The sequence below is a fragment of the Diorhabda carinulata genome, chromosome 6 (genome assembly GCF_026250575.1).
Source record: "Diorhabda carinulata isolate Delta chromosome 6, icDioCari1.1, whole genome shotgun sequence".
Taxonomy (NCBI): Eukaryota; Metazoa; Arthropoda; class Insecta; order Coleoptera; family Chrysomelidae; genus Diorhabda; species Diorhabda carinulata.
In genome coordinates, this window is record NC_079465.1 from 2,624,445 (window position 1) to 2,637,004 (window position 12,560).

General features: G+C 31.2%; 1 protein-coding gene across 7 annotated transcripts in view; it reads right to left on the minus strand.

The window, feature by feature from the left end:
- The window catches only part of LOC130895668 (uncharacterized), a 28,717-nt gene that overhangs the window by 4,541 nt on the left and 11,616 nt on the right, over nt 1–12,560 (minus strand). Inside the window, exon 1 of one of the 7 annotated variants that reach the window (XM_057803117.1) lies at nt 6,485–7,100. The exons of 5 other annotated variants lie outside the window; for them this stretch is intronic. In XM_057803117.1, coding sequence (XP_057659100.1) covers nt 6,485–6,590 — 106 coding nt within the window. In that variant the 5' untranslated portion in view covers nt 6,591–7,100. Of the gene's footprint in view, nt 1–6,484; nt 7,101–12,560 lie in introns of those variants that run through there. One more of the 7 variants, XM_057803120.1, reaches the window with a different exon arrangement.

The window sequence follows — 12,560 nt, forward strand, 5'->3', positions numbered from 1 at the left end:
CAACGGAAAGTTACTCTTAAGAGATAATTAGTAGAATGCATCAGAAAAGTATTTTGTCGATCTTGTTTGTTATTGAGTCATCTATATAAGCTTTAAGGTTATGCAAAATCATCGAAGTGAAACTGTCAACTGTCAACATTGAAGTTGTCTACTCCAGAGCGTCCCGAAAGTGTTTTGCAGTACAGAACTGTCACTTTCACTACATGGAACATTCAAAACGCAACTTTCGATATGTAAATGAATACAGAACGTCAAGTGTCACCTCGAACATTTATATTTACACAGATTTCCTCTCAAATGAAAATTTTATTGATATTAGCTTATATGTAATAGTGAATAAATATATAAGTCAGCCGGAAAGATCGTCAGCTGATACTTTGGGAATTATCGCGTAGGAATTAAGTAGAAGCATCTGTTATAATGAATACACTGTTTACACCAATACTACACCAACAATAACAATTACACTGTCTGATACGCGTTTCGATAACCAAGTTATTGTTTTCAGTGACTGAAGGTAAAAAAAATCAGTAAAATTGTTTAAAATATAATTAAAAGTGAAATTCGAAAGTTTCCCATCATTCCCATATGAGAAAAAAAATGTTATTCAAGGTCAAAGACGAAAAAAAAAAGAGTTTTTCGCGATTTTCAGCGAAACGGTAAGTTTTATCAAAAAAATACTTCAGACGAAAATTGTAGATCAGAAAATTATCTACAAAAAACGTATTAATACTTTTTTTCCTATGAGCTACCGTTTCTGAGATATAAGGTTGTAAAAGCTGTAATCATAATATTATGTACACGCGTTTATTGCAATCATATTTAATTTAAAATTATTACAAAATAAAGGAAATTGGCATCATAAAAGCGATTTAAATTAAAAAAAAGTTGTGAAATAAGACTGTTTGATACGCGTTTCGATAACCAAGTTATCGTCTTCAGAGTCTGAAGGTAAACAGTTTATCTATGGGTCATTCTATTAATGAGGCAGTTGATGAAGAAAGATATTTAGACTTTTTAAGGAACGAATTGCCATTTCTATTGAAAATCATACCCTTAATTATTCCTCGTGGCAGGTTTTTACAACATGATGGTTGCCAAGTACATTATTCCATATATGTTTCGTGATTTACAGCAAAACGGTGAGTTTTATCAAAAAAATACCTCAGACAAAAATTGTAGATCATGAAATTATCTACCAAAAACGTATTAATACTTTTTTTTGTACGAGTCACCGTTTCTGAGATATAATGTTGTAAAAGCTGTAATTATCATAATATTATGTACACGTTTCCAGGTGGTGTTTTCCCCAGAAGGCCTATTCTACGAGTTTATTACAATCATGTTTGATTTGAAATTATTACAAAATAATGGAAATTAGCATCATAAAAGCGATTTAAATTAAAAAAAAGTTGTGAAATTTAATGGTTCGAGTTGTAATTTTCAAATTGTAGCCTCGTTGGAATCAAACGGATCCTCCACTGTTAGTGATTCAATATTAGAGCCTTGACAAGGTGTACAAAACTTTTTGCAACCACATTTAGCCCTACATCCCTTACGCAGTTGCGAAAAATTGTGTTCGGCAGTGAAATTGAAGTTTGAACGGGTTCTAACGTATTGTTGTTCAACTCCAGCCCCAATCTGTAGGGTCTAGCTGATAACCAAGCCAGATTTGAACTTGTTAATATGCCCGAAAAAGATGTTGATTAGCAGCAACTGAGGTTGGAGAAAAACAAGCCAATTGAAATTATTTTTTTTTACTTTTAGTATTTTTAACTACTAAATCTTGTTTTTCAAACATTTTCAAAATTGTTATTCTACCTATCCTGTAAAATGCAGATTTTATCACTTTCCAAAAGTATATAAGCTTTTTTATGAATAGATTTATGTTGAGTTTTTCCTGGATTTAAGAAGAAAATAGTTTTTTCAGTTGGAGTTGCATTTTTTGAGGATTACAATTTTTCGAATTGTTATATCTCAGAAACGATGACTCGTAGGAAAAAAAGTATTAATACGCTTTTTGTAGATAATTTTATGATCTACAATTTTCGTCTAAAGTATTTTTTTGATAAAACTTACCGTTTCGCTGAAAATCGTCAAAAACTTTTTTTTTTCGTCTTTGACCTTGAATAACATTTTTTTTCTCAAATTAGATTGATGGGAAACTTTCAAATTACTCTTTTAATTATATTTTAAACAATTTTATCGATTTTTTTTACCTTCAGACTCTGAAGACGATAATTTGGTTATCGAAACGCGTATCAGACAGTGTAATTTCACAACTTTTTTTTAATTTAAATCGCTTTTACGATGCTAATTTCCATTATTTTGTAATAATTTCTAATGAGACATGATGGCACTAAGCCCGTGGAATAGGCCTTCTGAAGAAACCACGTTAAATACACTACCTGGAAACGTGTACATAATATTATGATGATTACAGCTTTTACAACATTATATCTCAGAAACGGTGACTCGTACAAAAAAAAGTATTGATACGTTTTTTGTAGATAATTTTATGATCTACAATTTTCGTCTGAAGTATTTTTTTGATAAAACTTACCGTTTCGCTGAAAATCGTCAAAAACTCTTTTTTTTCGTCTTTGACCTTGAATAACATTTTTTTTCTCAAATTGGATTGATGGGAAACTTTCAAATTACACTTTTAATTATATTTTAAACAATTTTATCGATTTTTTTTACCTTCAGACTCTGAAGACGATAATTTGGTTATCGAAACGCGTATCAGACAGTGTAATTTCACAACTTTTTTTTAATTTAAATCGCTTTTACGATGCTAATTTCCATTATTTTGTAATAATTTCTAATGAGACATGATGGCACTAAGCCCGTGGAATAGGCCTTCTGAAGAAACCACGTTAAATACACTACCTGGAAACGTGTACATAATATTATGATGATTACAGCTTTTACAACATTATATCTCAGAAACGGTGACTCGTACAAAAAAAAGTATTGATACGTTTTTTGTAGATAATTTTATGATCTACAATTTTCGTCTGAAGTATTTTTTTGATAAAACTTACCGTTTCGCTGAAAATCGTCAAAAACTCTTTTTTTTCGTCTTTGACCTTGAATAACTTTTTTTTTCTCAAATTGGATTGATGGGAAACTTTCAAATTACACTTTTAATTATATTTTAAACAATTTTATCGATTTTTTTTACCTTCAGACTCTGAAGACGATAATTTGGTTATCGAAACGCGTATCAGACAGTGTAATTTCAAACTTTTTTTTAATTTAAATCGCTTTTACGATGCTAATTTCCATTATTTTGTAATAATTTCTAATGAGACATGATGGCACTAAGCCCGTGGAATAGGCCTTCTGAAGAAACCACGTTAAATACACTACCTGGAAACGTGTACATAATATTATGATGATTACAGCTTTTACAACATTATATCTCAGAAACGGTGACTCGTACAAAAAAAAGTATTGATACGTTTTTTGTAGATAATTTTATGATCTACAATTTTCGTCTGAAGTATTTTTTTGATAAAACTTACCGTTTCGCTGAAAATCGTCAAAAACTCTTTTTTTTCGTCTTTGACCTTGAATAACTTTTTTTTTCTCAAATTGGATTGATGGGAAACTTTCAAATTACACTTTTAATTATATTTTAAACAATTTTATCGATTTTTTTTACCTTCAGACTCTGAAGACGATAATTTGGTTATCGAAACGCGTATCAGACAGTGTAATTTCACAACTTTTTTTTAATTTAAATCGCTTTTACGATGCTAATTTCCATTATTTTGTAATAATTTCTAATGAGACATGATGGCACTAAGCCCGTGGAATAGGCCTTCTGAAGAAACCACGTTAAATACACTACCTGGAAACGTGTACATAATATTATGATGATTACAGCTTTTACAACATTATATCTCAGAAACGGTGACTCGTACAAAAAAAAGTATTGATACGTTTTTTGTAGATAATTTTATGATCTACAATTTTCGTCTAAAGTATTTTTTTGATAAAACTTACCGTTTCGCTGAAAATCGTCAAAAACTCTTTTTTTTCGTCTTTGACCTTGAATAACTTTTTTTTTCTCAAATTGGATTGATGGGAAACTTTCAAATTACACTTTTAATTATATTTTAAACAATTTTATCGATTTTTTTTACCTTCAGACTCTGAAGACGATAATTTGGTTATCGAAACGCGTATCAGACAGTGTAATTTCACAACTTTTTTTTAATTTAAATCGCTTTTACGATGCTAATTTCCATTATTTTGTAATAATTTCTAATGAGACATGATGGCACTAAGCCCGTGGAATAGGCCTTCTGAAGAAACCACGTTAAATACACTACCTGGAAACGTGTACATAATATTATGATGATTACAGCTTTTACAACATTATATCTCAGAAACGGTGACTCGTACAAAAAAAAGTATTGATACGTTTTTTGTAGATAATTTTATGATCTACAATTTTCGTCTGAAGTATTTTTTTGATAAAACTTACCGTTTCGCTGAAAATCGTCAAAAACTCTTTTTTTTCGTCTTTGACCTTGAATAACTTTTTTTTTCTCAAATTGGATTGATGGGAAACTTTCAAATTACACTTTTAATTATATTTTAAACAATTTTATCGATTTTTTTTACCTTCAGACTCTGAAGACGATAATTTGGTTATCGAAACGCGTATCAGACAGTGTAATTTCACAACTTTTTTTTAATTTAAATCGCTTTTACGATGCTAATTTCCATTATTTTGTAATAATTTCTAATGAGACATGATGGCAATAAACTCGTGGAATAGGCCTTCTGGAGAAACCACGTTAAATACACTACCTGGAAACGTGTACATAATATTATGATGATTACAGCTTTTACAACATTATATCTCAGAAACGGTGACTCGTACAAAAAAAAGTATTGATACGTTTTTTGTAGATAATTTTATGATCTACAATTTTCGTCTGAAGTATTTTTTTGATAAAACTTACCGTTTCGCTGAAAATCGTCAAAAACTCTTTTTTTTCGTCTTTGACCTTGAATAACTTTTTTTTTCTCAAATTGGATTGATGGGAAACTTTCAAATTACACTTTTAATTATATTTTAAACAATTTTATCGATTTTTTTTACCTTCAGACTGAAGACGATAATTTGGTTATCGAAACGCGTATCAGACAGTGTAATTTCACAACTTTTTTTTAATTTAAATCGCTTTTACGATGCTAATTTCCAATATTTTGTAATAATTTCTAATGAGACATGATGGCAATAAACTCGTGGAATAGGCCTTCTGGAGAAACCACGTTAAATACACTACCTGGAAACGTGTACATAATATTATGATGATTACAGCTTTTACAACATTATATCTCAGAAACGGTGACTCGTACAAAAAAAAGTATTGATACGTTTTTTGTAGATAATTTTATGATCTACAATTTTCGTCTAAAGTATTTTTTTGATAAAACTTACCGTTTCGCTGAAAATCGTCAAAAACTCTTTTTTTTCGTCTTTGACCTTGAATAACTTTTTTTTTCTCAAATTGGATTGATGGGAAACTTTCAAATTACACTTTTAATTATATTTTAAACAATTTTATCGATTTTTTTTACCTTCAGACTCTGAAGACGATAATTTGGTTATCGAAACGCGTATCAGACAGTGTAATTTCACAACTTTTTTTTAATTTAAATCGCTTTTACGATGCTAATTTCCATTATTTTGTAATAATTTCTAATGAGACATGATGGCACTAAGCCCGTGGAATAGGCCTTCTGAAGAAACCACGTTAAATACACTACCTGGAAACGTGTACATAATATTATGATGATTACAGCTTTTACAACATTATATCTCAGAAACGGTGACTCGTACAAAAAAAAGTATTGATACGTTTTTTGTAGATAATTTTATGATCTACAATTTTCGTCTTAAGTATTTTTTTGATAAAACTTACCGTTTCGCTGAAAATCGCGAAAAACTCTTTTTTTTCGTCTTTGACCTTGAATAACTTTTTTTTTCTCAAATTGGATTGATGGGAAACTTTCAAATTTCACTTTTAATTATTATATTTTAAACAATTTCATCGATTTTCAGCTTGACTGTAATTTATTTAGCTTCACTCTTATTTTTTGGTCTAATTTCACCGGACTATTGTCATATATCAAAACAAATCGAATTCGAAACATTGGATGTTGAGTAAGAATTGACGAATATCAAACTTGTAGGTTAGGTAGAGTGACATTTAGGTAGTTGTTCAAACTTGAAACATATTTTCCAAGCACCTACCGCCCTCTCTAGATCATACCAGGTGTGAGCGTGACCATCCTCGGTTTTGCTTTATCCTCGTCGCCTCGGGTTGTACTTATTGAAATTAAATCGAGTTATAATTGCTCGATTATCTCGATTAGAATCGCAATAACCGTAGATACGACACACTCTTAGATTTAAGACATATGTTAACTAAAGCGATCACAGTAAAAGAAGAATTACCTGTCATTTTTTGATGTCTACAATGTTCCATACCTTTACAACACAAGACACAACTTAGATAAGCCAAACCGGCGCCGATTCCCGCAGCTAAAGCACTTACAGCCATTCTTATAAATTCACGCAACACACTGTAGATGTTGACAAAAATACTGAATTTGATCGGGCACGTCCACACTTGAGAAAAAAATTCGCCGATGACAGAGTATCTAATTATTAATAAATTGATTGTAATAAAAATAAAATCGTTATCTTATCAAAAAACGAGCAGCTATTTCTGCACACGATTTTTCGAATTTATTCACGCACATTTCGAAACGATTTATCACGAATATATATTTTTTTTTGTCCTAAATCTATTTGTATATTTGGCAGCAATATTATAACTTTTTCCGACGTCGCCGAACTCGATATTTCACTGGCCGAAGTTAAACTGATAAACAGAATAATTTGGAATTGAATGAATTGGTTCAATAAACAAGGAAATTCCTTTTTTATCGCTAATAATGCGTAGTGACTCAGTAATTGATTAATAAATATGCAAAAAACTATTTCAATCACAATAAAATCCATTAGAAAAATTTGTCTTTCTTATCAATATCTATTGTCAGACTTTAACAATTTTGTTTTTATGTCTCGCTTTGCGCTGTTGCCAGCTCGTACCGAATATTTTCCCAATTATAGTGTTAAATTAACCATTAATCAATATTTCATAAATATGAATAAAAAATAATTCACAGTCAGTCCACGTGGACTCATCATCTCCACTATTTACCAACGAAAACATCGAATCGTAAATATAAATGCATTTCCATTGGCCGTTGCTGTCGGAAGGCGTATGTACACGATTTCTTTGAAATATCGTTGCGATAAGCAGTGGCGCGGCCAAGTGAGATTTATTCAATTCATAAATTACGATATTTGCGTCAATTAAAAGACTATCGAAGTTCTAATAGACACATAATTTATCTAGATAAAACATAGTTTTAATAGTCACGGTGTAGTAAAGTTTCTATTAGGTTGACAATACTACAAATTCCTGTTTTGAATTGATTTCGTGCCTAATACTTTATTAATAACTGCTAAAAAAATGAAAAACTGTGAAGCTGAACCATTAATCAAAATTTCATAAATATGAATAAAAAATAATGTTTACTCCCCGTATAGAATTCACAGTCAGTCCACGTGGACTCATCATCTCCACTATTTACCAACGAAAACATCGAATCGTAAATATAAATGCATTTCCATTGGCCGAAGTTATCGGAAGGCGTATGTACACGATTTCTTTGAAATATCGTTGCGATAAGCAGTGGCACGGCCAAGTGAGATTTATTCAATTCATAAATTACGACATTTGCGTCAGATAAAAGACTATCGAAGTTCTAATAGACACATAATTTACTTAGATGAAACATGGTTTTGATAGTCACGGTGTAGTAAAGTTTCTATTAGGTTGACAATACTACAAATTCCTGTTTTGAATTGATTTCGTGCCTAATACTTTATTAATAACTGCTAAAAAAATGAAAAACTGTGAAGCTAAACCATTAATCAAAATTTCATAAATATGAATAAAAAATAATGTTTACTCCCCGTATAGAATTCACAGTCAGTCCACGTGGACTCATCATCTCCACTATTTACCAACGAAAACATCGAATCGTAAATATAAATGCATTTCCATTGGCCGTTGCTGTCTAAAGGCGTATGTACACGATTTCTTTGAAATATCGTTGCGATAAGCAGTGGCGCGGCCAAGTGAGATTTATTCAATTCATAAATTACGACATTTGCGTCAGATAAAAGACTATCGAAGTTCTAATAGACACATAATTTACTTAGATGAAACATGGTTTTGATAGTCACGGTGTAGTAAAGTTTCTATTAGGTTGACAATACTACAAATTCCTGTTTTGAATTGATTTCGTGCCTAATACTTTATTAATAACTATTAAAAAAATTAAAAACTGTGAAGCTGAACCATTAATCAATATTTCATAAATATGAATGAAAAATAATGTTTACTCCCCGTATAGAATTCACAGTCAGTCCACGTGGACTCATCATCTCCACTATTTACCAACGAAAACATCGAATCGTAAATATAAATGCATTTCCATTGGCCGTTGCTGTCGGAAGGCGTATGTACACGATTTCTTTGAAATATCGTTGCGATAAGCAGTGGCGCGGCCAAGTGAGATTTATTCAATTCATAAATTACGATATTTGCGTCAATTAAAAGACTATCGAAGTTCTAATAGACACATAATTTATCTAGATAAAACATAGTTTTAATAGTCACGGTGTAGTAAAGTTTCTATTAGGTTGACAACACTACAAATTCCTGTTTTGAATTGATTCCGTGCCTAATACTTTATTAATAACTGCTAAAAAAAATGAAAAACTGTGAAGCTGAACCATTAATCAATATTTCATAAATATGAATGAAAAATAATGTTTACTCCCCGTATAGAATTCACAGTCAGTCCACGTGGACTCATCATCTCCACTATTTACCAACGAAAACATCGAATCGTAAATATAAATGCATTTCCATTGGCCGTTGCTGTCTAAAGGCGTATGTACACGATTTCTTTGAAATATCGTTGCGATAAGCAGTGGCGCGGCCAAGTGAGATTTATTCAATTCATAAATTACGATATTTGCGTCAATTAAAAGACTATCGAAGTTCTAATAGACACATAATTTATCTAGATAAAACATAGTTTTAATAGTCACGGTGTAGTAAAGTTTCTATTAGGTTGACAACACTACAAATTCCTGTTTTGAATTGATTCCGTGCCTAATACTTTATTAATAACTGCTAAAAAAAATGAAAAACTGTGAAGCTGAACCATTAATCAATATTTCATAAATATGAATGAAAAATAATGTTTACTCCCCGTATAGAATTCACAGTCAGTCCACGTGGACTAATCATTTTCACTATTTACCAACGAAAACATCGAATCGTAAATATAAATGCATTTCCATTGGCCGAAGCTGTCGGAAGGCGTATGTACACGATTTCTTTGAAGTATCCCTGCGATAAGCAGTGGCGCGGCCAAGTGAGATTTATTCAATTCATAAATTACGACATTTGCGTCAGATAAAAGACTATCGAAGTTCTAATAGACTCATAATTTACTTAGATGAAACATGGTTTTGATAGTCACGGTGTAGTAAAGTTTCTATTAGGTTGACAACACTACAAATTCCTGTTTTGAATTGATTAAAAACTGGTTGTGGTTGGTGGATAACATTAAATGCATAAAAATAGCTTATTTGGAACACTTAGTATCCTCCAGTTGATTATGATGGGTAAATTTGAAGATCGTAGTGGAATTGGGAGGAAACGAGCCTCTTGGTTGAAGAATATTAAAGAATGGACTGGGATAAGAGAAGCAGGACAGTTATTTAGACTAAAAAACTGTATTGAACAAGTTATCAAAGAAGAAGATGAATGAAAAACGAATTGTGTACAAAAAGGGGTCAGTACAGGTCTGGTAGCCCGTTTAAACCAAACGCACTTACAGGCAAGTACGTTTTACTCGTCTATTTACGTTTTATGATTTAATATTCGGTTGTAGCAAGTTAACGAGATAAAATAATGATTCGATTGCCTCAGCACTTTCCATAGATTCAATTTAAAATTTGTTTATTTCATTATCAAATAATTATAACAAAAAATAAGAAGTTCTGAGTTCGTTTTGACTATTCCGAATCTTTTATTTTATCGGGACCAGTCTTTTTAATACCATATGAAAAATATTTCAATTTATAAATAATAAATTTACTAATAACACGATAAATATAATTAGATTAAATTTATTTTGTTTTTGTTTTTGGAAAAAATATCATCGGAGACAACAAATTTTCATAAATAAAACGATAATTTAAAAAGGTTGATTTAGTGGTTCAAAGGACAAAAATACTCTGCTCCTAATTGAGATATGAGCAAGAACTCTCGCTATATAAATTAGATAATATCATTAAATTCAAAATTCATTATTTAATTACAATTTGTGATAATTTTTTTCGGAATGTTTCTTTATGACAAACCGTTTACTCGGCAAGTACAACGATCTAAAAATCTAAATATCTTCTAAACGATAAATTTTATCGAGTTAAAAAAAAAGAAAAAACAAAAATTGCTATCTTTAGATTGTACAGGTTGTCCCCGTGAAAATTACGGATTGTTAAACATTATTTTCATGTCATCATAGTCCAGCGGTCATGTCGAAAATATTGTGGTCTCCTGGACAAAATTAGAAAGTTAATGAAATTTTGGGGGATTGTTGGGGGGTGTATAGGAAAGTTAAATCCAAGTTTTCGAATAAATCTAGCCTGTCCTCGAATGGGGATGGCCGAAAAACCACGATTTTTTCGGACTTGTTTCAGTTTTTGGCTTATAACTCCCAAACTGTGCATCCTACCGCAAAAGATACTATATACTTTTTTAAAGTAGATGAGAGTCGCTATCGTTTAAGACCAACTGCAGCTCTGTAGGTCTAATAGTTCCCGAGATACAGCTCTTTAAAGTTTGCCATTTTTTTCCAAAAATTTGAAAATTTATGTTTTGGCCGTCTTTTGCACGAAATATTAGCTAAATTATTGATCCCACGAGGAAGTCATAGAGCAGTTATTTAGCTTCAATTTAAGCACAACCGCAACGCTGTAGAACGAACTGTTTGCAAGTTATAAGGAAAAATCGAAACGTCACAAAATCCGATTTCTCAAGCTCTCAACAGTATAGCAGTTATCCTGCTATGGCGAAGTTATCTCAAAAACTGTGCGTCGTAAGGTTTTCTTTTATTCTATTTTCGGAATCAGCATTAAATTCTCTTCAAATTTTACTAGTCACATTACTTTTTTGACTGTATAATTCCGAAGATACAGGCATTTGAAAATACGTCAAATTTCTCGAAATGAAGAAATGGTTTGAAAAATCTATTGTTAGATTATGGTTTTTCGGCCACTTCCACTCGAGCACAGGCTACATTAATTCGAAAACTTGGATTTACCTTCCCTATACACCCCCAAACAATCCCCCAAAATTTCATAAACTTTCTAATTTATGAGAATTATGGACTGGAACATGTCATTTCATGAAAAGTGATGAGAATTATGGACTGGAACATGTCATTTAATGAAAAGTGATGAGAATTATGGACTGGAACATGTCATTTCATGAAAAGTGATGAGAATTATGGACTGGAACATGTCATTTCATGAAAAGTGATGAGAATTATAGACTGGGACATGATATTTCATGGAAATTTATGAGAATTATGGACTGGAACATGATATTTCATGAAAAGTGATGAGAATTATGGACTGGAACATGTCATTTCATGAAAAGTGATGAGAATTATGGACTGGAACATGTCATTTCATGAAAAGTGATGAGAATTATGGACTGGAACATGTCATTTCATGAAAAGTGATGAGAATTATGGACTGGAACATGTCATTTCATGAAAAGTGATGAGAATTATGGACTGGAACATGTCATTTCATGAAAAGTGATGAGAATTATGGACTGGAACATGATATTTCATGGAAATTTATGAGAATTATGGACTGGAACATGATATTTCATGAAAAGTGATGAGAATTATAGACTGGAACATGATATTTCATGGAAATTTATGAGAATTATGGACTGGAACATGTCATTTCATGAAAAGTGATGAGAATTATGGACTGGAACATGTCATTTCATGAAAAGTGATGAGAATTATGGACTGGAACATGTCATTTCATGAAAAGTGATGAGAATTATAGACTGGGACATGATATTTCATGGAAATTTATGAGAATTATGGATTGGAACATGATATTTCATGAAAAGTGATGAGAATTATGGACTGGATAATGATATTTCATAGAAATTTATGAGAATTATGGACTGGAACATGATATTTCATGGAAATTTATGAGAATCATGGACTGGAACATGATATTTCATGGAAATTTATGAGAGTTATGGACTGGAACATGATATTTCATGAAAAGTGATGAGAATTATAGACTGGAACATGATATTTCATGGAAATTTATGAGAATTATGGAC